The 22,061-nt window shown below is 43.7% G+C and overlaps 1 protein-coding gene across 1 annotated transcript in view; it reads left to right on the plus strand.

Annotated features, from left to right (window-relative positions):
- Positions 1-22,061, plus strand: part of LOC139539667 (disintegrin and metalloproteinase domain-containing protein 10-like) — a 70,824-nt gene that overhangs the window by 31,971 nt on the left and 16,792 nt on the right. Inside the window, exons 7-8 of the mRNA XM_071342834.1 lie at positions 6,428-6,520; positions 6,748-6,916. Of these exons, the coding sequence (XP_071198935.1) occupies positions 6,428-6,520; positions 6,748-6,916 (262 nt within the window). The remainder of the gene's footprint in view (positions 1-6,427; positions 6,521-6,747; positions 6,917-22,061) is intronic.

Genomic DNA, 22,061 nt, shown 5'->3' on the forward strand with positions numbered 1-22,061 from the left:
CTGGATGGCAGGAAGCTTGGCCCCAGTGATGTACTGGGCTGTACGCACCCTCTGTAGCGCCTTACAGTCAGATGCCGAGCGTTGCCGTACCAGGCGGTGATGCAACCGGTCAGGATGCTCTTGACGGTGGAGCTGTAGAACTTTTTTAGGAACTGGGGACCGATCCCAAATCTTTTCAGTCTCCTGAGGGGGAAAAGGTTTTGTTGTGCCCTCATCACGACTGTCTTGGTGTGTTTGAACCATGATAGTTTGTTGGTGATGTGGACAGCAAGGAACTTGAAACTCTCGACCCTCTCCACTACAGCCCTGTCGATGTTAATGAGGGCCTTTTCCTGTAGTCCACGATCAGCTCCTTTGTCTTGCTCACATTGAGGGACCATACTGCCAGTTCTCTGACCTCCCTATAGGCTGTCTCATCGTTGTCGGTGATCAGGCCTACCACTGTTGTGTCGTCAGCAAACTTAATGATTGTGTTTGGCCACACCAGGGAGTACAGGAGGGGACTAAGTTCACACCCCTGAAGGGCCCTTTGTTGAGGATCACCGTGGCAGGTGTGTTGTTGCCTACCTTTACCACTTGGGGGCGGCCCATCAGGAAGTCCAGGATCCAGTTGCAGAGGGAGGTATTTAGTCCCTGGGTCCTTAGCTCAGTGATGAGCTTTGTGGTTACTATGGTGTTGAACCCTGAGCTGTAGTCAATGAACAGGAGTCTCACATAGGTGTTCCTTTTGTCCATGTGTGAAAGGGCAGTGTGGAGTGCGATTGAGATTGCGTCATCTGTGGATCTGTTGGGGCAGTATGCGAATTGGAGTAGGTCTAGGGTATCTGGGAGGATGCTGTTGATGTGAGCCATGACCAGCCTTTCAAAGCACTTCCTGGCTACCGGTCTGCGTGATACGAGGCGGTAATAATTTAGGCAGGTGACCTTCGTTTCCTTGGGCACAAGGACTATGGTGGTATGCCTGAAACATGTAAGTATTACAGACTCAGTCAGGGAGAGGTTGAACATGTCAGTGAAGAGACTTGCCAGTTGGTCCGAGCATGCTTTGAGCACACGTCCTGGTAATCCATCTGGCCCCGCGGCTTTGTGAATGTTGACCTGTTTAAAGGTCTTGCTCACATCGGCTACCGAGAGCGTTATCACACAGTCATCCAGAACAGCTGGTGCTCTCGTATGCTCTCAATGCGATTTGATAGGAGAGACGCCAAATCCAAGCTGGCTTCCCTTGACACTTTTTTTGGTGTCCAGGACCATTCACAGTTGAGCACGCTCAGTTTAGCTCAAAGCTGATTGGCTAATTTTGTATACTTTTTTTGTCAAGGGAGCCCAAATGCTTCTTGGTTTCCCTTGCATTCAATGCTACGAGCGGCAACAATGTCAAACTCATTTGTACCAGACAGCATCAGATATATGGCCTACACGTAGAGAGACAAAGGGCCACTGTTTCGCTTGCTCGGATGCCTTCTCCTGTGAGATAGATTCAGCCTCTTGCGAATTGAAGTAAAATTATGAAACAGAGTGAGAAAAAAAGTTTTTTTGTGGTTTTTTCTTGGTGATTTTTTGGGGGGAAGCCTGGTTTCCCTTAGCATCCATGAATACACACCACTGACCATTAGCGGCCAATAAATTTGCCTAAGAAGAGGAAACAAAAGAAAACCCCCCACCAAACTTAACAGGAAACAAACCAAAAAGTGGAGAAAAATGAAAACAGGGAAGATCAGATGAAGGATTGTCTTTCTAGAATTCAAATAGGGAAAGCCAAATAATAGTGTTGACCTTCCACATCTCTCAAGACAACTGGAACACTGGGCCAGACACTCTTAAGTAGCACCTGGGCCAGCACAGATGAAACACCTTCCCACTAACGAGATGGAAACCAGCACAGGTGCAGCACATACTGACTAACGAGGTGACACCAAATGGTGTGTCCAACGTGCTAACGAGCTATACATGCCGCAAGTCCAACCTCAAAACATAAATGGAAAAAACAAAATCTGTAACATCGGGACACTGGATTAAGTTATCCTAAATATTTTGATGTAATTTTGTTAAAACACTCCTGGACCAGACTTAACTCAGATTGTGGATAAATATTTTTTTCCTCTTTCTATCTGTAAAATAGTAAATACGTATGTGAAATGCATTTTTTTATTAAAAAGAAAACGTAATGTTGTATAATATCAACAATTCTCTCTGGGCAAGTCTCAAGAATATAAACGCACAATATTTGGTGAATTTAGATGCTTCTGAAGCTGAGGAAAATTAATTGGTGTCTGGGAAAAGTCTGACTTTTGGGAAATTGTCACGCCCTGACCTTAGTTATCTATGTTTTCTGTATTATTTTGGTCAGGTCAGGGTGTGACGAGGGTGGGTATGCGTGTTTTTGTATTGTCTAGGGTTTTTGTATGTCTAGGGTGTTTGTAAGTCTAGGCATATTGTAGGTCTATGGTGGCCTGAATTGGTTCCCAATCAGAGGCAGCTGTTTATCGTTGTCTCTGATTGGGGATCCTATTTAGGTTGCCATTTTCCCTTTTGGTTTTGTGGGTTCTTGTCTATGTGTAGTCGCCTGTCAGCACTCGTCTTATATAGCTTCACGTTCGTTTTGTTACTTTGTTAGTTTGTTCTGTGTTCTTTCTTCATTAAAAGAAGAATGTATACATATCATGCTGCGCCTTGGTCTCCTCAATACGACAAATTTATTACTAAATCAGGGGGCAGGAAAAGGGAAGGCAGAGGTCAGTAATCCAGATCAGAGTCCATAAGGTACAGAACGGCAGGCAGTCTCGGGGTCAGGACAGGCAGAGGTCAATAATCCAGGGTGGTGTGACAAGGGTGGAAACCTTGGGCGGGTGAGTGAAATTGAACCTCCTCTCCTTCTTTCGCTCCCATAGTCGCTCATCGATCCGAAAGGTCAAGGCGATGAGCGAGTCGAGATCAGTTGGTAGTTCTCAGGCTGCAAGCTCGTCCTTTACTTCCTCTGATACTCTGTGCAGGTACATGTCGAACAGCGCATCCATGTTCCAGGTACTCTCAGCTGCCAACGTGCGTAAATCCACTGCATAGTCTGCCACACTGCGGGAGTCTTGCCGAAGCTGGAGTAACTTCCGGGCAGCCTCTCTCCTGGACAATGGAGCATCAAACTTTCTTCACCTCCACCACGAACTCCTCCAGACTGAAGCATATGGCCGACTGTTGTTCCCATACTGCTGTAGTCCAGGTGAGAGCCCTCCCGGACATCAGCGTGATGAGGTACGCTATCTTAGAGCTGTCTGAGGGGAAGGAGGAGTGCTGCAGCTCGATGATGAGGGAACACTGAGCGAGAAACTCCCGACAGGTGCCCGACTCACCCGACAAGTGTCCGACTCTCTTGACGAACAAAACGAACTGGCATCAGACAAACAGAGAACACAGGTATAAAGACATAATAATGGGGAAGATGGGCAACACCTGGAGAGGGGTGGAGACAAGCACAAAGAGAGGTGAAACAGATCAGCGTGTGACAGTTAGAGAAGCTTCCATTGAAGAACACTCTGCGTTCTATTGGATAATAACTAACCAACCATGTGATGGCAGGTGATGTAAAGCCATAGCAAGTGAGCTTCTTCAATAATAATTTATGATCAATAACATCAAAAAGTTAGAATAGTAAAAGTTAACATCAAAAAGTTAGAATAGGAAAAGCAAAGTGCATAAGGGCTGTACCAAAACACCTTGATATAGGGGTGGCGCATGCAAGCATATGAGGAAATTTGGCAAGGATGGAAGAAATTATACAGTAAAACTTGCAAAAGGGCTAATGTAAACCAGAGAAAAACACACACTCTCCTCCCCTGTGTCCAATAAAAAAAACACACAGCCCTCCCCAAAGCAAAATTAAAACTTAGACAACCCTCCCCTATTTTGGACCACCCCATCATGATTGGAAAGTTAGTCTAGCCAATTATCTAAATTTGTAGTAATCATGTCCGAATACCGACCGAGCACTCAGGGCAGGTGCCCTCACTCTCACTCAGATATCATTAACATGGCATAATTCATGGCAAAATGTGTAGAATTGTAGGAAATTATCTTTAAAACTGCAAACATTTCTCTCCACCCTATGGCAAAATGTGTAGAATTGCCGGAAATTAACTTTCAAACGTAAATTGTTCTCTCAAAATGAGTGGAAGTGTTTGTTATAAAATTGCAAAAATGTAGGGTATCTCCACCCCATGGCAAAATGTGTAGAACTGAAAAAAACTTGCTTTAAAACTGCGAATAAGTTTCTCTTCCCCATGGCAAAATGAGTAGAACTGCATGAAATGTGTTATAAATTTGCAAAATTCTCTCCCCGCCCCCATGGCAAAATGTGTAGAACTGCAGAGAAAGTGCTTTAAAACGGCAACATTTCTTAAATGTAGGTGTTCCAAAAGGTTCACATTAGTGGTTTGTAGGCTATGCGTGGAAGCCTGGAGATGATAAATGTGTTTATGTTCATTAACAGTCAATTACCGTGAGACCAGCAGTTATTTGCATGGCAGTTACTGGCTGACAAAATGTCATGACCGCTACAGCCCTAATCCTAATAGTATTTCATGTTATCAGGATTAATTAGATTGAATAAAATATAAATGTCAACAACAGTTCAATGCTGCTATTCAGTCAGATGACTGGATTAAACAGATTATTAGGAGACAATTTGGAATTCCATTTGGTATGTACAATATGAATTAATTAATTCACTCTTTATGTTAAACTTTCGTAAAAGGCCAGAGTCATCGTATTTGGTGGTGGTTATGCAGTCAGTGCCTGCAGAAAACCACCTTCTCTATGCCAATTTACAATCCTTCTCCTTTCTTGACCACACAGCTGCTGTGGCATTACACTGGGAAAGATTAGGAGAGAGCTGTCAGGGTGACATAGGTGCCAAGAGGGTGTGCCAGTCGTAAGCTCTAACTACCCCACATGGCTAAATTAACCCAATGCTGAGGGCATATCAACACAGGTTTAAGTGCCATTTGGATGCCTTCTATCTCTTCTGTGCCAGCTACACCCATCGGTATGTAGTAACATCATGGCCATGCCCAGCACTGTTACTATGGCAGCAGGGGCTGCCAAGATGGCTGCAGCCAAGTCTTTGACACCAGTAGTGAGTAGTGTGACTTTGAGACTCCATGCCCATGACACAGGCCCAGTCCCATAGACCTGTAGTGAACTCTGGCATAACTGGTGGACCGATTGGGTCAAAGGCTCAATGTGACCTCCCGCCAACCAGCCTGCCTGTCCACCCGCTGCTTGCCTAACTTTCTGGGATGCTGTACACTATACTGTATGAAAAACTACCAGGCCTATGCGTAGTTTATCTTTGGAGTAAACTAGGTTTGCGCAAGTCTGACCACCTCTGCTATGAAGTCACACAGGACCATTCCAGTCCAGAGGAAATAGAACGTCCACTCAGCAGACCTGGGTTCAAATACTATTTCAGGCACTTCAATCACTTTTCAATACATTTAAGAACAAGTATTCAGATAACCTTTATATGAAAAACAGGTAGTTGAATATTGGAATGTATTTGGGAATGCAATTGGAAAGTATTTGAAAATTCAAAAATACACTGACTCAAATACACTCCCATGCATTTAACCCAGGTATTTGAAAATAGTATTTGAAATAAGTATTTGAAAATACTTGTAAATACAATTTAGTTAACCAAATAACCATTTAAATACTCAAATAAAAGTACTTGTTTTGGCTGTGTTTTTTTAGAATAAACAATCACACAGAACATTGTATTTAAATAACAAATACTCTGAACCCAGGTCTGTCACTCAGTAAGTGAATGTGATCTCCCTGCCAGCTTTAATGGCACATGGCAGCCACGCCATCTGCTCCTGTCTTACCTCTCCTGACCTAGCCAGATTCTTTCCACTCGTGACAATTTATGTTTTCCATGGCGCTTGTTGTGGGCACTGGATGTCTTTATTTTTAAAACAAGCATTGTAAATGATGCACTGATGTCATCTGCGTGTAAATATGGATCTTGTTGTCACTGGTGACCATTCTCACAGGACAGAGACGAGGCTGCTGTCTCCTCACTCCGAAGCATAAATATTTATGGAAAGTTCACACTGTGCGTCGTTGTTGTTTGCAGAAGAAAAGGGATTCTATACTATGTTCTGTAGGAACTGGTTAGCATGTGACTGGTTTGCATGTGTACGGTATGCAGGGTACAATGTCACCAGTCTCCCACCCATGATGATAATACAGTGGATTAAATAGCTTTGTGGAGTAGATTATGAATTGTATTAATGCCATATCCACAGTTCTGCAATGACTCTCCTCAAGCAGCGAAGTAGAATGTCCTCTAAAGAGAAGCAGTGTATATAACAATGTGAGCTGTTTTATGAGAATCTTCTCCCTCTTTTGTCTCTGTGTCCTCCTGTCCTAGGTTGCCTCCTACGTGAGAGCGGTGAATGATATTTATGACAAGGCCGACTTTGACGGTCTCAAGCTAATCAACTTCAAAGTGAAATCACTCAGTGTAAGAACTCCACTCATTCACAATGGCTGCAATGTTCTGTGTTTCAAGGCTTATCCACTTTAGATTAGCTAAGCTATCAACTTGATATGTGCAATTCACAAACTAGTTATGTTTTCCCTTTCTTCCTCTCCTTCTTGGACTCAAAGGCTCCTTTATGGGTGATTTTGGGAAGAGCTATTATAGAAATAATGCAGCGTCCTCAGGTGCTGCTAATGTGTCTCCTACAGGTCATGAGAGAGGAGGACGAGACCAACCCCTTGAATCGGCCCTTCCTCGGCCCAGAGAAGCTGCTCAGTCTGTTCTCTGAGAGAGACTGGGGAAACTACTGTCTGTCCTACCTGCTGACCAACAGGGACTACAGTGGAGTGCTGGGGCTGGCCTGGGAGGGCAAGACAGGTGAGAGGCAGGATCTGGAAAGCAATAGAGACACACACACGGACACAAGCATAAAAACAGCCCCGCTACCCTCCTAAACACTACCGCATTACACACACATACAAACCCACACAAACTCACACATTCCTGAGTTTTGATCACAGAGTCACATCTGATCACATCTCCAATCAAAGCTGCGTTTTCAAATGTCTTATCTAGAAGCCAAAATCTCATCTTACCGTTCCACATCTCATATGCGTCTTATTTTACCTAACTCAACCTGTTTAAATACCCCAGGTTTTGTGGGTAAAGTGTTTTACGGAAACAAATCATCTTTGCAAAACACCTCAGGAATGTCATCAATGAAACACACAGTGCTAGCTGCCATTCTAGGGACAATGTGACAAAGCCTTCTCTGTTTTATTATTGTTGTATGTGAGGAAGGGGGGACCAGGGGGTGGAGCACCTTGGGTGTTTCCATCACATCGTTAGCTGGGACGCTTTTGATTGGCTGATCAGAGGGGCGTGAGAGAAAGACTTTCATGCGTCCTATGCGACCTCCTCTCTCCCCCTCCCCCTTTATGGTGCGCTAAACCCTGTTGAACCCGCTGAACCCTGAAGGGAATGAGGGCACTATGAGCAAAGCAAAACACACAACCCAAGACACACACACACACACACACACACACACACACCTTGCACAAGACTGAAATCAGACTCACATCACTGTAGAAGGACTCGCACGGTCCGGTCGCACCACTCCACCACCTAGACTTTTGCTATTTACAGTTTTTTCTCAATTGCGTACAAGCATTTTTTGGAACAGTGTGGTCGATAAAATAAAATAAAATTGTCCACAAGACACAGAACTCTGTGGCCTTTTGCAAACAATAATTGTAGTTGCCTTCTCAAAACATAAATACATTAATCAAAACTATATTATACGGTAAAAAATGTGCCTGCAAAAGATTAACACAACCATACTTGTCTCCTGAGTCCAAGCAGACAAAACAGAAAGTTAGTCTGTCTTTTAAAAATCCCAGTAGATACATTTTGATCATCATGATTTAGTGACTAAATCATCACATCAAATCAAATTTTATTCGTCACGTGCTGAATACAATAAGAATAAGAAATAAAAGTAACACGTAATTAACGAGCAGCAGTAAAATAACAATAGGGAGACTATATACATGGGGGTACCGGTACAGAGTCAATTTGCCATACCAGGCAGTGATGCAACCAGTCAGGATGCTCTCGATGGTGCAGCTGTAAAACTTTTTGAGGATCTGTGGACCCATGCCAAATCTTTTCAGTCTCCTGGGGGGGAATAGGTTTTGTTGTGCCCTCTTCACGACGGTCTTGGTGTGCTTGGACCATGTTAGTTTGTTGGTGATGTGGACACCAAGAAACTTGAAGCTCTCAACCTGCTCCACTACAGCCCCGTCGATGAGAATGGGTCATGCCTGGTCCTCTTTTTCCTGTAGTCCACAATCATCTCCTTTGTCTTGATCATGTTGAGCAAGAGGTTGTTGTTATGGAACCACACGGCCAGAACTCTGACCTCCTTCCTATAGGCTGTTTCTTCGTTGTCGGTGATCAGGCCTACCACTGTTGTGTCATCGGTAAACTTAATGATGGTGTTGGAGTTGTGCCTGGCCGTGCAGTCATGAGTGAACAGGGAGTACAGGAGGGGATGGAGCACACACCCCTGAGGGGCCCCTGTGTTAAGGATCAGCGTGGCAGGTGTGTTGTTACCTACCCTTACCACCTGGAGGCTGCCCGTCAGGAAGTCCAGGATCCAGTTGCAGAGGGAGGTGTTCAGTCCTAGGGTCCTTAGCTTATTGATGAGCTTTGAGGGCACTATGGTGTTGAACGCAGAGCTGTAGTCAATGAATAGCATTCTCACATAGGTGTTCCTTTTGTCCAGGTGGGAAAGGGCAGTGTGGAGTGCAATAGAGATTGCATCATCTGTGGATCTGTCAGGGCGGTATGAAAATTGAAGTGGGTCTAGGGTTTCTGGGATAATGGTATTGAAGAGAGCCATGACCAGCCTTTCAAAGCACTTCATGGCTACAGGCGTGAGTGCTATGGGTCGATAATCATTTAGGCAGGTTACCTTAGTGTTCTTGGGCACAGGGACTATGGTGTCTGCTTGAAACATGTTGGTATTACAGACTCGGACAGGGAGAGATTGAAAATGTCAGTGAAGACACTTGCCAGTTGGTCAGCGCATGCTCACAGTACACGTCCTGGTAATCCGTCTGGCCCTGCGGCATTGTGAATGTTGACCTGTTTAAAGGTCTTACTCACATCGGCTGCGGAGAGCGTGATCACACAGTCTTCCGGAACATCTGGTGCTCTCATGCATGTTTCAGTGTTACTTGCCTCGAAGCGAGCATAGAAGTAGTTTAGCTTGTCTGGTAGGCTCGTGTCACTGGGCAGCTCTCGGCTGTACTTCCTTTTGTAGTCTGCAATGGCTTGCAAGCCCTGCAACATCCGACGAGCATCAGAGCCGGTGTAGTACGATTCGATCTTAGTCCTGTATTGATGCTTTGACTGTTTGGTGGTTCGTCGGAGGGCATAGCAGTATTTCTTATAAGCTTCCGGGTTAGAGTCCCGCTCCTTGAAAGTGGCAGCTCTAGCCTTCAGCTCAGTGTGGATGTTGCTTGTAATCCATGGCTTCTGGTTGGGGTATGTTCGTAAGGTTACTGTGGGGACGACGTCATCGATGCACTTATTGATGAAGCCAATAACTTATGTGGTGTACTCCTCAATGCCATCGGAGGAATCCCGGAACATATTCCAGTCTGTGCTAGCAAAACAGTCCTGTAGCTTAGCATCTGCTTCATCTGACCATTTTTTTATTGATCGAGTCACTGCTTCCTGCTTTAATTTTTGCTTGTAGGCAGGAATCAGGAGCATTTAAATATGGTCAGATTTTCCAAATGGAGGGCGAGGGAGAGCTTTGCATGCGTCTCTGTGTGTGAAGTAAAGGTGGTCCAGAGTTTTTTCCCCTCTGGTTGTACATTTAACATGCTGATAGAAATTTGGTAAGACCGATTTAAGTTTCCTTGCATTAAAGTCCCCGGCCACTAGGAGCGTCGCCTTTATGTGAGTGTTTTCCTGTTTGCTTATGGCGGTGTCGTGTCTTAAGCATCATTAAAACTGAAAACGTATCTTTATCAAAAATTCTCTAATTATTATTACGCGATTAAACTGATTAATCATGTAACTGTGATTAACTAGGAAGTCGGGGCACCTGTAACGGCCATCGTTGCATGAAGAAGTGTTCTAGAGAATCCCAGGCGGGCTCCGGCACTCTCCCTGGGTCGACCGACCACCTCTCTATCTCTTCCCACGTTGTCTCATACTCCAGATAGCACTGCTCACCTGTCCAGGAGTCCCTTTCACCACGCTGCTTGGTCCTTTGGTGGTGGGTAGTTCTGTAACGGCCATCGTTGCATGAACAAGTGGACCAAAGCGCAGCGTCGTAAGTGTTCATGATTTATTCATAAAACTGAACACTGAATAACAAAAACAACAAAGAGAACGAACGTAACTGAAACAGTTCTGTCTGGTGCAGACACAGAACAGAAAACAACTACCCACAAAACACAGGTGGGAAAAGGCTACCTAAGTATGGTTCTCAATCAGAGACTACGATAGACAGCTGCCTCTGATTGAGAACCACACCCAGCCAAACACACAGAAACAGAAAACATAGAACACAAAACATAGAATGCCCACCCCAACTCACGCCCTGACCAAACCAAAATAGAGACATAAAAAGGACCTCTAAGGTCAGGGCGTGACAGCACCAAGGAAAATATTCAGATTATAAAGTTATAATTTTCCTAATATAACTTTCAGATATTTTAATATCTGATCACTTAGTCTTCTGATTAATTAATTATTATTTACCTCACGTTAGTCTCATTCTAAACGTCGTAAATTGTTGGTTATCTGCACGAACCCAGTCTTCACTATGAGTCATCCATACATCAATTGTCTTAAAATCATTTATTTACTAACTAAGTAATTCACAGAAATGCATCACACAAACAAACAAAATAGATATGTTTACAAAGAAATTATAGGGGGATGTGCCCTAGTGGGCTAAACCGGTATGGCGGCTTGTTAGACAGAGTGATAATTATAACAATTGAAATGCTAATCCTTTGCACATGAACGCTCACTCATTCGGGAACAATTGCAATCAATATATATATTTACGCTCAGTGTGTCGTCGGGATCTCTGTTGAAAAGTTTGTTTCTGTTGGAGAGTTTGTCCGCTCTCTCTCTGTCGTGGTTAGAATGGATAGCTCAGAGTGACATTCATTCATGTCGTTACAGAATAGGCGGTTGTCGGTCTTCGCGTTCAATGATACCGAATTCCTAGCTGCAGACTAGTAATTAATATCAAAGACTTGTTCTTATTCCAGTGCCCCTGTGACAACAATTTTGGACCCCCTTGTGGCCCTCCTAAATGTGGAGTATGAAATCATTTTTACATAACTAATTTTTGCTATCGTTCTTTTTTTACATCCGTTATTAGACAGTGGCAACGATGATGATTATGAACATGGTCTTTTGCCTGCTAATGCCTGCAATGCAGTGAAGAAAACGATATGACAACAATAACGTCTAATGTAACTGGCCCCTCTAACAGTACAACTGGCCCCAGCTTGGCCCCCCCCCAGTTGAAATGGTCTAGAACCACCACTGCCTCCGGACCCGTTTTCTCCGCCTTTCTCCACCTTCTCTTCACGCAAATAATATGATGATCAAAATTGGAAGTACAACTATCCAAAGGTGCAGAATTAAGGGCAATTACTATCATTTTGTGCACCAAACAATTTCATACAATTTCATACACAAAATAAATAAATAATAATAAGCACATTTTGTGCAGGTATCATCACAATCCAATTCCATGTATTCAATACGAAGGTTGGTTTGCTAATTGTTTTGTAGACTTTCCATTGGTGCACAGAAATACAATCCACAATACAAATAAGGAAAGGTTAATACAAAGGAAGAACTCAACTGATATTAATGTATAGGCTTAAATCCACACCAAAGCAAAGCTCTAAAATAGAAGGTCACAATGTTGGAGATGATGACTTAGGAGTCACCCAAAGTAACGTAGAAGTAACCCAACTTCATTGCCTATGTCTTCCATATATTGTACATGGTATGAAACTGATGGGGTGATTTACAATTTTGTGCAGTAGTATTTACTGATTGCCGGAAACAGTGAACACAATTGAACAAATTTTTTCTTCTGATGAAAACACTGTGTTAATATTCCATGAACAAAACACTTAACAGTGAATTTTGCATTCACTGATGACATTTGCATTTAATGTTTTGCAATAGGTGGTCTAAGATATGCAAGTCAGGTGCTAAGTAGGGATTTACATCTTTCCCTCACCTGAACAGCTTCTACCCCAAGCCATAAGACTGCTGAACAGTTAATCTCACACACACACACACACACACACACACACACACACACACACACACACACACACCCTTTCACATACGCTGCTGCTGCTCTGTTTATTATCTAACCCGATTACCTGGTCAATTTTACCACCACCTACAGTTGAAATCGGAAGTTTACATACACTTAGGTTGGAGTCATTAAAACTCGTTTTTCAACCACTCCACAAATTTCTTGTTAACAAACTATAGTTTTGGCAGGTCGGTTAGGACATCTACTTTGTGCATGACACAAGTAATCTTTCCAAGAATTGTTTACAGACAGATTATTTCACTTATAATTCACTGTATCACAATTCCAGTGGTTCAGAAGTTTACATACACTAAGTTGACTGTGCCTTTAAACCGCTTGTAAAATTCCAGAAAATGATGTCATGGCTTTAGAAGCTTTTGATAGGCTATTAGAGGTGTACCTGTGGATGTATTTCAAGGCCTACCTTCAAACTCAGTGCCTCTTTGCTTGACATCATGGGAAAATCAAAGGAAATCAGCCAAGAAATTGCAGACCTCCACAAGTCTGGTTCATACTTGGGAGCAATTTCCAAATGGCTGAAGGTACCACGTTCATCTGTACAAACAATAGTATGCAAGCATAAACACCATGGGACCACGCAGCCGCCAATACCGCTCAGGAAGGGGAAGCATTCTGTCTCCTAGAGATGAGCGTACTTTGGTGCGAAAAGTGCAAATCAATCCCAGAACAACAGTAAAGGACTGTGTGAAGATGCTGGAGGAAACAGGTACAAAAGTATCTATGTCCACAGTAAAACGAGTCCTATATCGACATGAATGGCCGCACAACCTGAATGGCCGCTCAGCAAGGAAGAAGCCACTGCTCCAAAACCACCATAAAAAAGCCAGACTACGGTTTGCAACTGCACATGGGGACAAAGATATTACTTTTTGGAGAAATGTCCTCTGGTCTAATGAAACAAAAATAGAACTGTTTGGCCATAGTTTCTGTACAGCACTTTATGACATCAGCTGATGTAAGAAGGGCTTTATAAATGCATTTGATTGATTGATTTGATTGAATGACCATCGTTATGTTTGGAGGAAAAAGGGGGAGGCTTGCAAGCCGAAGAACACCATCCCAACCGTGAAGCACGAGGGTGGCAGCATCATCTTGTGGGGGTGCTTTGCTGCAGGAGGGACTGGTGCACTTCACAAAATAGATGGCATCATGAGGAGGAAAATTATGTGGATATATTGAAGCAACATCTCAAGACATCAGTTAAAGCTTGGTTGCAAATGGGTCTTCCAAATGGACAATGACCCCAAGCATACTTCCAAAGTTGTGGCAAAATGGCTGAAGGACAACAAAGTCAAGGTATTGGAGTGGCCATCACAAAGCCCTGACCTCAGTCCCATAGAAAATGTGTGGGCAAAACTGAAAAAGCGTGTGAGCAAGGAGGCCTACAAATCTGACTCAGTTACACCAGCTCTGTCAGGAGGAATGGGACAAAATTCACCCAACTTATTGTGGGAAGCTTGTGGAAGGCTACCCGTAATGTTTGACCCAAGTGAAACAATTTCAAGGCAATGCTACCAAATACTAATTGAGTGTATGTAAACGTCTGACCCACTGGGAATGTGATGAAAGTAATAAAAGCTGAAATAAATCATTCTCTCTACTATTATTCTGACATTTCACATTCTTAAAATAAAGTGATGATCCTAACTGACCTATGACAGGGAATTTTTACTTGGATTGAAAGTCAGGAATTGTGAAAATCTGAGTTTAAATGTATTTGGCTAAGGTGTATGTAAACTTCCGACTTCAACTGTATAGAACTTTGGATTTCACCCCCCATCTCAAAATATAATGTTTTTTACCGTTTGAACATTTTTTACAGAGTGATCTTCTTTCTCCCCTCGCTTTCGCCATGCGGTGCGCCTAGCAAAAGTCATTGCTGTCCTCATTATGAAATTATGAACATTACTCTGTAAATTAAAAAATAACCATATTCACAGATTGTTTAAAGCAAAACAAATATTGCTGTTGGTGATCCTCAATAATCAAAATAAAATCTATTGTAAGCTCTGTTCAGCAAGTAAAGCCAGTTGAGAGTTACTTTTATTACAGTAAAAAACAATTATCAACAGCGTATAGATAACAATGACTTAGTAAATTACATAGGTTGTCACTCAACTAACAAAGCCTAATATCACACAAGCCACTTTAGCATTTGAATGCTCAAGGTGCCGCGCAGATCAGGAACAGGCCGTTGGTCAGCACGCGAAGCTGGGCACAGTGCACCATTTGTCTAGGCTACTGACATTGCCTGGGGTTGTTCATCATGCAAAATGACTTGTAGATCGATGACTGTCTTCACAGTTACATGCAGTTCAACACTGAAGGAGAGGACGCATCAGTTGTCACAAAAAATGAGCAATATTTTCGGAAGGTAGAAAGAATGTAATATGAGGAAAAATATTTAGTGAACAAGTGATTCATAACATTTGAAATGATTTTCAAGATAGAAAAACCTTACAAAATATATTGGATTTCTACCTTTGAAACAACGTCAAATCTTCAACATAATATCCACTATAAGAAATATCATAATTCTGAACAGTCGTAACCTCCTTGGATCTTCAAAAACCCCAGCCTTACTTATGATTCAGTACTACACAAATTGGTTTAATTATTTATTTACTAGCTAACTAAATTATAACACAGGATAACATACACACTTAATACATTAAGAAAATGTCCCTGACGAACTGACACAATATGGTGGATTTTTACACAATGATATGGAGAGGGAGAGAGAGAGGGAGAGAGAGAGAGAGAGAGTGACCCATCGTTGATACATTTTAGAAACTATTCTCACAGTAATCATATACTTTGCACACGAACTGCCGTCCGTTTGGAGGAAGAAATCATGAATGTATTTACGTGTGAATGCCTTCATTCGCCGTTTATCTCTGTCGGAACCAGTCCTTCTTAGGAAGGTTGTTGGCCTTTCCACGGCACGCTTGTAAGGCTCTGATTGTCCAAAAGGGGTTGTTCACCCCTCCCCCTTCTTTTACTGTTGTTCACTCTGAAGATGCTCCTTGGAAGATAAACTAGCCATCCGTGTCGACGGTTCCCATTGGTGATGGGAGTAGTAGAATATGGTGATTTGAGAAGAGTAGTAGGATGGTCCCACTTAAATGAGCTTTTCTAGATATTTGACTTAGAACAGCTAATCAGCTGTACCAGTGATTGTCTGAGAGGGGAGTTTTCTTCTTCAAATCGTGTTGGTATTCAGGGTTCAAGCCACTCTGGATGTGAGCTGCAGCTCTACACGCGTCTCTCGTCTGGGAGGTGAGTTTATTTTCTTCATCTCGTATTGAGGTTCAAAGTTCCAAACATTTCAAACGTGTAGCTACCGCTTCATGTTTTTCTGGTCTAATGTTACTTTCTTTACCAATCTTTTTATGCACTCTGAGAGACAGGGACGGTTCCGTCAGGCTGACACACTCTCTGACCTCACTCTGGGCGTGGCTACTTACTGTGTAAATTTTATAGGAGGAAAATGTTCTTATGGCTCCTAAAATCACATTCCTATCTTTACATAAACATGTTCATCATTTTTTATATTTCATATACAACGTTAAGGATGGAGACTTCATACAAGTGGTGCATATACTTTTCAAGTTACAGTATTTCCTTTATAACCATTTTACTTACATAAAAAAATAACAACCATATGACATGATTATTCTTTAGATCCATTCTGACCATTCCCCACATTCTTATGTTAGAAATATTGTTCCAGTATTCGCTTTAGGACGTGTTAGAGTTTAGGCGGGAAACCTCTGTTAACAAAGAACATTCCTTTAGTTAATACTGGAGGGGGTGAGAGAGTCTTCTTCTCCTTTAATTTACAACAGGCGTGTTTCTCATGTCTGAGAGTTCTTTAGGTGCCTTTTAGCAAACTCCAAGCAGGCTGTCATGTGCCTTTTACTGAGAAGTGACTTCTGTCTGGCCACTCTACCACAAAGACCTGATTGGTGGAATGCTGCAGATATGGTTGTCCTTCTGAAAGATTATCCCATCTCCACAGAGGAACTCTGGAGCTCTGTCAGAGCGAACATCGGGTTCATGGTCACCTCCCTGACCAAGGCCCTTCTCCCCTGATTGCTCAGTTTGGCCGGGCAGCCAGCTCTAGGAATAATCTTGGTGGTTCCAAACTTATTCCATTTAAGAACGATGGAGGTCACTGTGTTCTTGGGGACCTTCAATACTGCAGACATTTTTTGGTACCCTTCCCCAGATTTGTGCCTCTACAAAATCCTGTCTTGGAGCTCTGAGGACAATTCCTTCGACCTCGTGGCTTGGTTTTTGTCTCTGACATGCACTGTCAACTGTGGGACCTTATATAGACAGGTGTGTGCCTTTCCAAATCATGTCCAATCAATTGCATTTACCACAGGTGGACTCCAATCAAGTTGTAGAAACATCTCAAGGATGATCAATAGAAACAGGATGCACCTGAGCTCAATTTCCAGTTTCATAGCAAAGGGTCTGAATACTTGGGTAAATAGGGTATTTCTGTGTAACATTTTTTATAAATTTGCAAAAAATTCTAAAACCTGTTTTCGCTTTGTCATTATGGGGCACTGTGTGTAGATGAAGGGTATTGTAGTAGGTGCCAGGCGCACCGGTTTGAGTGTGACAAGAACTGCAACACTGCTGGGTTTTTCACGCTCAACAGTTTCTTGTGTGTATCAAGAATAGTCCACTACCCAAAGAATATCCAGCCAACTTCACACAACTGCACGAAGCATTGGAGTCAACATGAGCCAGCATCCCTGTGGAACGCTTTCAACTCCTTGTAGTCCATGCCCGACAAATTGCAACAACCTGGAGAATAGTTACAGGGGAATGAATGAGTCAATAGGAAGCTGAGGATGATTAAGTGGTCATGATGGTATGAGGGCCAGTTCGGGAATTTAGCCAGGACACCAGATATTTTGTGACCACAGAGAGTCAGGTCACCCATTTAACGTCCCCCTATACAGGGCAATGTCCCCAATCACAGCCCTGTGGCATTGGGATATTGTTTTTGACCAGAGGAAAGAGTGTCTCCTACTGGCCCTCCAACACCACTTCCAGCCCCGTCTGGTCTCTCATCCAGGGACAGACAAGGACCAACCCTGCTTAGCTTCAGAGGCAAGCCAGCAGTGGGATGCAGGGTGGTATACACCACCACCACTACTAACATTACTACCATCACCGCCACCACTACCACCATCTTTTAAGAATAATGTCTAATTTGTTTTATACTCAGCAAATAATGAACAAGACCAAGGAAACTCCTGTCACACTTCCCTACCACCCAGTCTGTCTCATTTCCCCTATAACAGTCCCAAGGCCTGATGTGTATGTTTTGGGTATCAGGCCTGTCCAACACTGTCCAGCACGTGCTACCCATGTCTTTTATATAAGAACTCTGTTAAACAATGTGTCAGCACCAATGAGCTGTTGCAGGTATATTTGGGGGAAAGGGGGTTTGGAGTCTGCTAAACATATCAGAGGCTAACTCTCATAGTTTTATTGACACAGAACAGTGTCCCCCTGGGCCTCTCACTAATACAATAGCTTGTTTTATTGATTGCTGATGGACATACTTTAGAAGGATCACCTCCAAGAGTGTAGTCAGTGAACAGTGAGGGTTGAGCTGCAAAACAAGGCTGCCCTCTTTCACCTGCCTGCCAATACAAGGATGCAGTCAGTCATATATTATTTAGTCAAGGTTATTATGTAAGGTTAGTACTGGGGATATGGTAATCTGATCCTAGATCTGTGGGTTAGGGCTACCTCTAATTTAAGCATCCTATCCATGCTGCTTTGTGGATGGGCCTGTTATTAAAATGTACATTAATCCGAGATTGTTCATCCCTGTGGGATTCAGCATGACTTCCAGGAATTACACAAGTCCTAGAGATTCCCATGGCTTTGAGGCTGATCAAAAGGCAATTAAGGATCAGCATCAAAAGGAGCCCCTACTTGAGTGAGCATAGCCAACGTAGCCATGCTTCGCTTGGAGAACTCCCCATACAGGCCGGACTGCCAACCTCAACATCTCCAGGCCCATTAAGAATGCTGTACGCATCCCCACTCTCTGAATTGAGCCAATGGGGCTATTCAGAGGGATGAGTTACTTAGAAAGAGCATGGCTTTGGCACCAGTGTTGTTATGAGCCTAGCTTGTGGTTTGGCTAAGCCAACTGCAATCAGCTCTGTTTAGGTTTGTGTCCCCCTCGTCCTCCTCTCCTCCTTAGAAAGATCCCTGATGAATGCCTCCTATTATTAGTCACATAGACTCACACCACAAACACACACACACACACACACACACACACACACACACACACACACACACACACACACCCATGCATAAACATGCACATACAGGCAAACACACACATGCACACATCCAAGCATGAATACACTGACAAACACAAGCACCCCTTACAAATCTACACCAGCACGTACTCTCTCACAGTCTTGGACAAACACAGTAACACACAACATTACAGGGAGGACCTGGATCTAGTGAGGCTCTCTTATGACGATGGAGAAATAGAAGGGCTGAAATGGAGCGTAAATGGGCCACGTGCGCTGTAAAAAACAACAACACGCTCACATCATTCAATCACATAAAGCAATTTTGGGATCTGTGTTGAAACGTTTCTACAGTAATACAGCAATGATAAAATGCTCAAATACATTTACAGAACTTCTGATCATGTTCTTGCCTTTGTACTAGGGATGTGACGATTCACCTATAAGCATAGTTCCCCGATTCAAATGTTTAAGATATAGCCCACTGGGCACACCACATCATTTCAACGTGGAGAATTGTGTAATATTTGGTAGATATGTTGATCAGTGAGAGTTCAACCTATTTTCACCCAATCAAAAAGACAGCCAAAAGTTTGTTGAATTCCCAATGTGTTTTCACTATGTTGTCAACCATCTAAAAGCACAACCAAATTCCAATGTAAAATCTATCTGATTTCTGGTTTAGGTGTCAAAGTTTAAATGGGAATACAAGAATACATTAGATTAGATTTGTTTATTAGTCACATGCACAGGGTCACATGCACAGGGTGTAGAATGTCCATAGTGGGAGCAGCAGGGGGGGGAACTGAGAAGTGAATGAAACAATAATAATATCCTACCCTCGGGGACAGGCCAAATTTCTTCAGTCTCCCAAAGTTAAAGAGTAGCTGCCGTGCCTTCTACACCATAGTGTCTATGTGGTTTAATCATTTCAGCTCATCGGAAATGTCTACTCTGAGGAACTTTAAGTTTTTGACTGTCTCCATAGTCGCCCCGTTGATGAGGATGGGGGCGTGTCTAACCTGGTTCCTCCTGAAGTTCACAATCAGCTGCTTTGTTTTGTTGATGTTAAGGGAGAGGTTGTTTACCTGGCACCATGCTGTCAGAGTGCCTACCTCCTCTCTGTAGACTGTCTTGTCATTGTTGATAATCAGGCCCACTACTGTCGTCAATGAACTTGATCATGGAGTTGGAACTGTGTGAGGCCAAGCAGTCGTGGGTATACAGGGAGTACAGGAGGGGACTGAGGACGCACCCTTGTAGCCCCCGTGTTGAGAATCAGTGTGGAGGAGGTAATGTTGCCTACATTTACCACCTGGGGGCGTCCCGTCAGGAAGTCCAGGACCCAGTTGCATACAATAGGGAGGAGTTCAGTCCCAGGGTCGTGAGCTTTGTGATGAGCTTAGAGGGTACTATGGTATTGAACATTATCCTCACATGTGCATTCCTTTTGATCAGTGTGTGGGCTGTGTGCAGTGCAATGGCTATTGCGTCGTCCGTGGATCTGTCAGGGCGGTAGGTGAATTGGAGAGGGTCAAATCAAATCAAATCAAATTTATTAGTCACATACACATGGTTAGCAGATGTTAATGCGAGTGTAGCGAAATGCTTGTGCTTCTAGTTCCGACAATGCAGTAATAACAACAAGTAATCTAACCTAACAATTCCGCAACTACTACCTTATACACGCAAGTGTAAAGGGATAAAGAATATGTACATAAAGATATATGAATGAGTGATGGTACAGACGGCATAGGCAAGGTGCAGTAGATGGTATAGAGTACGGTATATACCTATGAGATGAGTACTGTAGGGTATGTAAACATAAAGTGGCATAGTTTAAAGTGGCTAGTGGTCCATGTATTACATAAGATGGCAAGATGCAGTAGATGATATAGAGTACAGTATATACATATACATAAGAGATGTGTAATGTAGGGTATGTAAACATTATATTAGGTGGCATTGTTTAAAGTGGCTGGTGGTACATTTTTACATAATTTCCATCAATTCCCATTTTTAAGGTGGCTGGAGCTGAGTCAGTTTGTTGGCAGCGGCCGCTAAATGTTAGTGGTGGCTGTTTAACAGTCTGATGGCCTTGAGATAGAAGCTGTTTTTCAGTCTCTCGGTCCCTGCTTGGATGCACCTGTACTGACCTCGCCTTCTGGATGATAGCGGGGTGAACAGGTAGTGGCTTGGGTGGTTGTTGTCCTTGATGATCTTTATGGCCTTCCTGTGACATCGGGTGGTGTAGGTGTCCTGGAGGGCAGGTAGTTTGCCCCGGGTGATGCGTTCTGCCGACCTCACTACCCTCTGGAGAGCCTTACGGTTGTGTGCGGAGCAGTTGCCGTACCAGGCGGTGATACAGCCCGACAGGATGCTCTCGATTGTGCATCTGTAGAAGTTTGTGAGTGCTTTTGGTGACAAGCCGAATTTCTTCAGCCTCCTGAGGTTGAAGAGGCGCTGCTGCGCCTTCTTCACAACGCTGTCTGTGTGGGTGGACCAATTCAGTTTGTCCGTGATGTGTACACCGAGGAACTTAAAACTTTCCACCTTCTCCACTACTGACCCGTCGATGTGGATAGGGGGGAGCTCCCTCTGCTGTTTCCTGAAGTCCACAATCATCTCCTTTGTTTTGTTGACGTTGAGTGTGAGGTTATTTTCCTGACACCACACTCCGAGGGCCCTCACCTCCTCCCTGTAGGCCGTCTCGTCGTTGTTGGTAATCAAGCCTACCACTGTAGTGTCGTCCGCAAACTTGATGATTGAGTTGGAGGCGTGCATGGCCACGCAGTCGTGGGTGAACAGGGAGTACAGGAGAGGGCTCAGAACGCACCCTTGTGGGGCCCCAGTGTTGAGGATCAGCGGGGTGGAGATGTTGTTACCTACCCTCACCACCTGGGGGCGGCCCGTCAGGAAGTCCAGGACCCAGTTGCACAGGGCGGGGTCGAGGCCCAGGGTCTCGAGCTTGATGACGAGTTTGGAGGGTACTATGGTGTTAAATGTCGAGTGTGTCAGGGAGGTAAGAGGTGATGTGGTCTTTGACTGGACTTTAGAAGCACTTCATGATGACAGAAGTGAGTGCTGCGGGTCGGTAGTCATTCAGTTAAGTTACTTTCCCTTTCTTGGGCACGGGGATGATAGTGGACATCTTGAAGCAGGTGGGGATAACAGCCATAGCTAGAGAGAGATGAAAATGTCAGGAAACATAACAGCTAGCTGGTCTGCACATGCTCGGATGGTGCGGCTAGGGATACTGTCTGGGCCGGCAGCCTTGCGAGGGTTAACATGCTTGAATTAGCACTTTGCCCTTGTTGTC

Source organism: Salvelinus alpinus, chromosome 15 (genome assembly GCF_045679555.1).
Source record: "Salvelinus alpinus chromosome 15, SLU_Salpinus.1, whole genome shotgun sequence".
In the NCBI taxonomy this organism is placed as follows: Eukaryota; Metazoa; Chordata; class Actinopteri; order Salmoniformes; family Salmonidae; genus Salvelinus; species Salvelinus alpinus.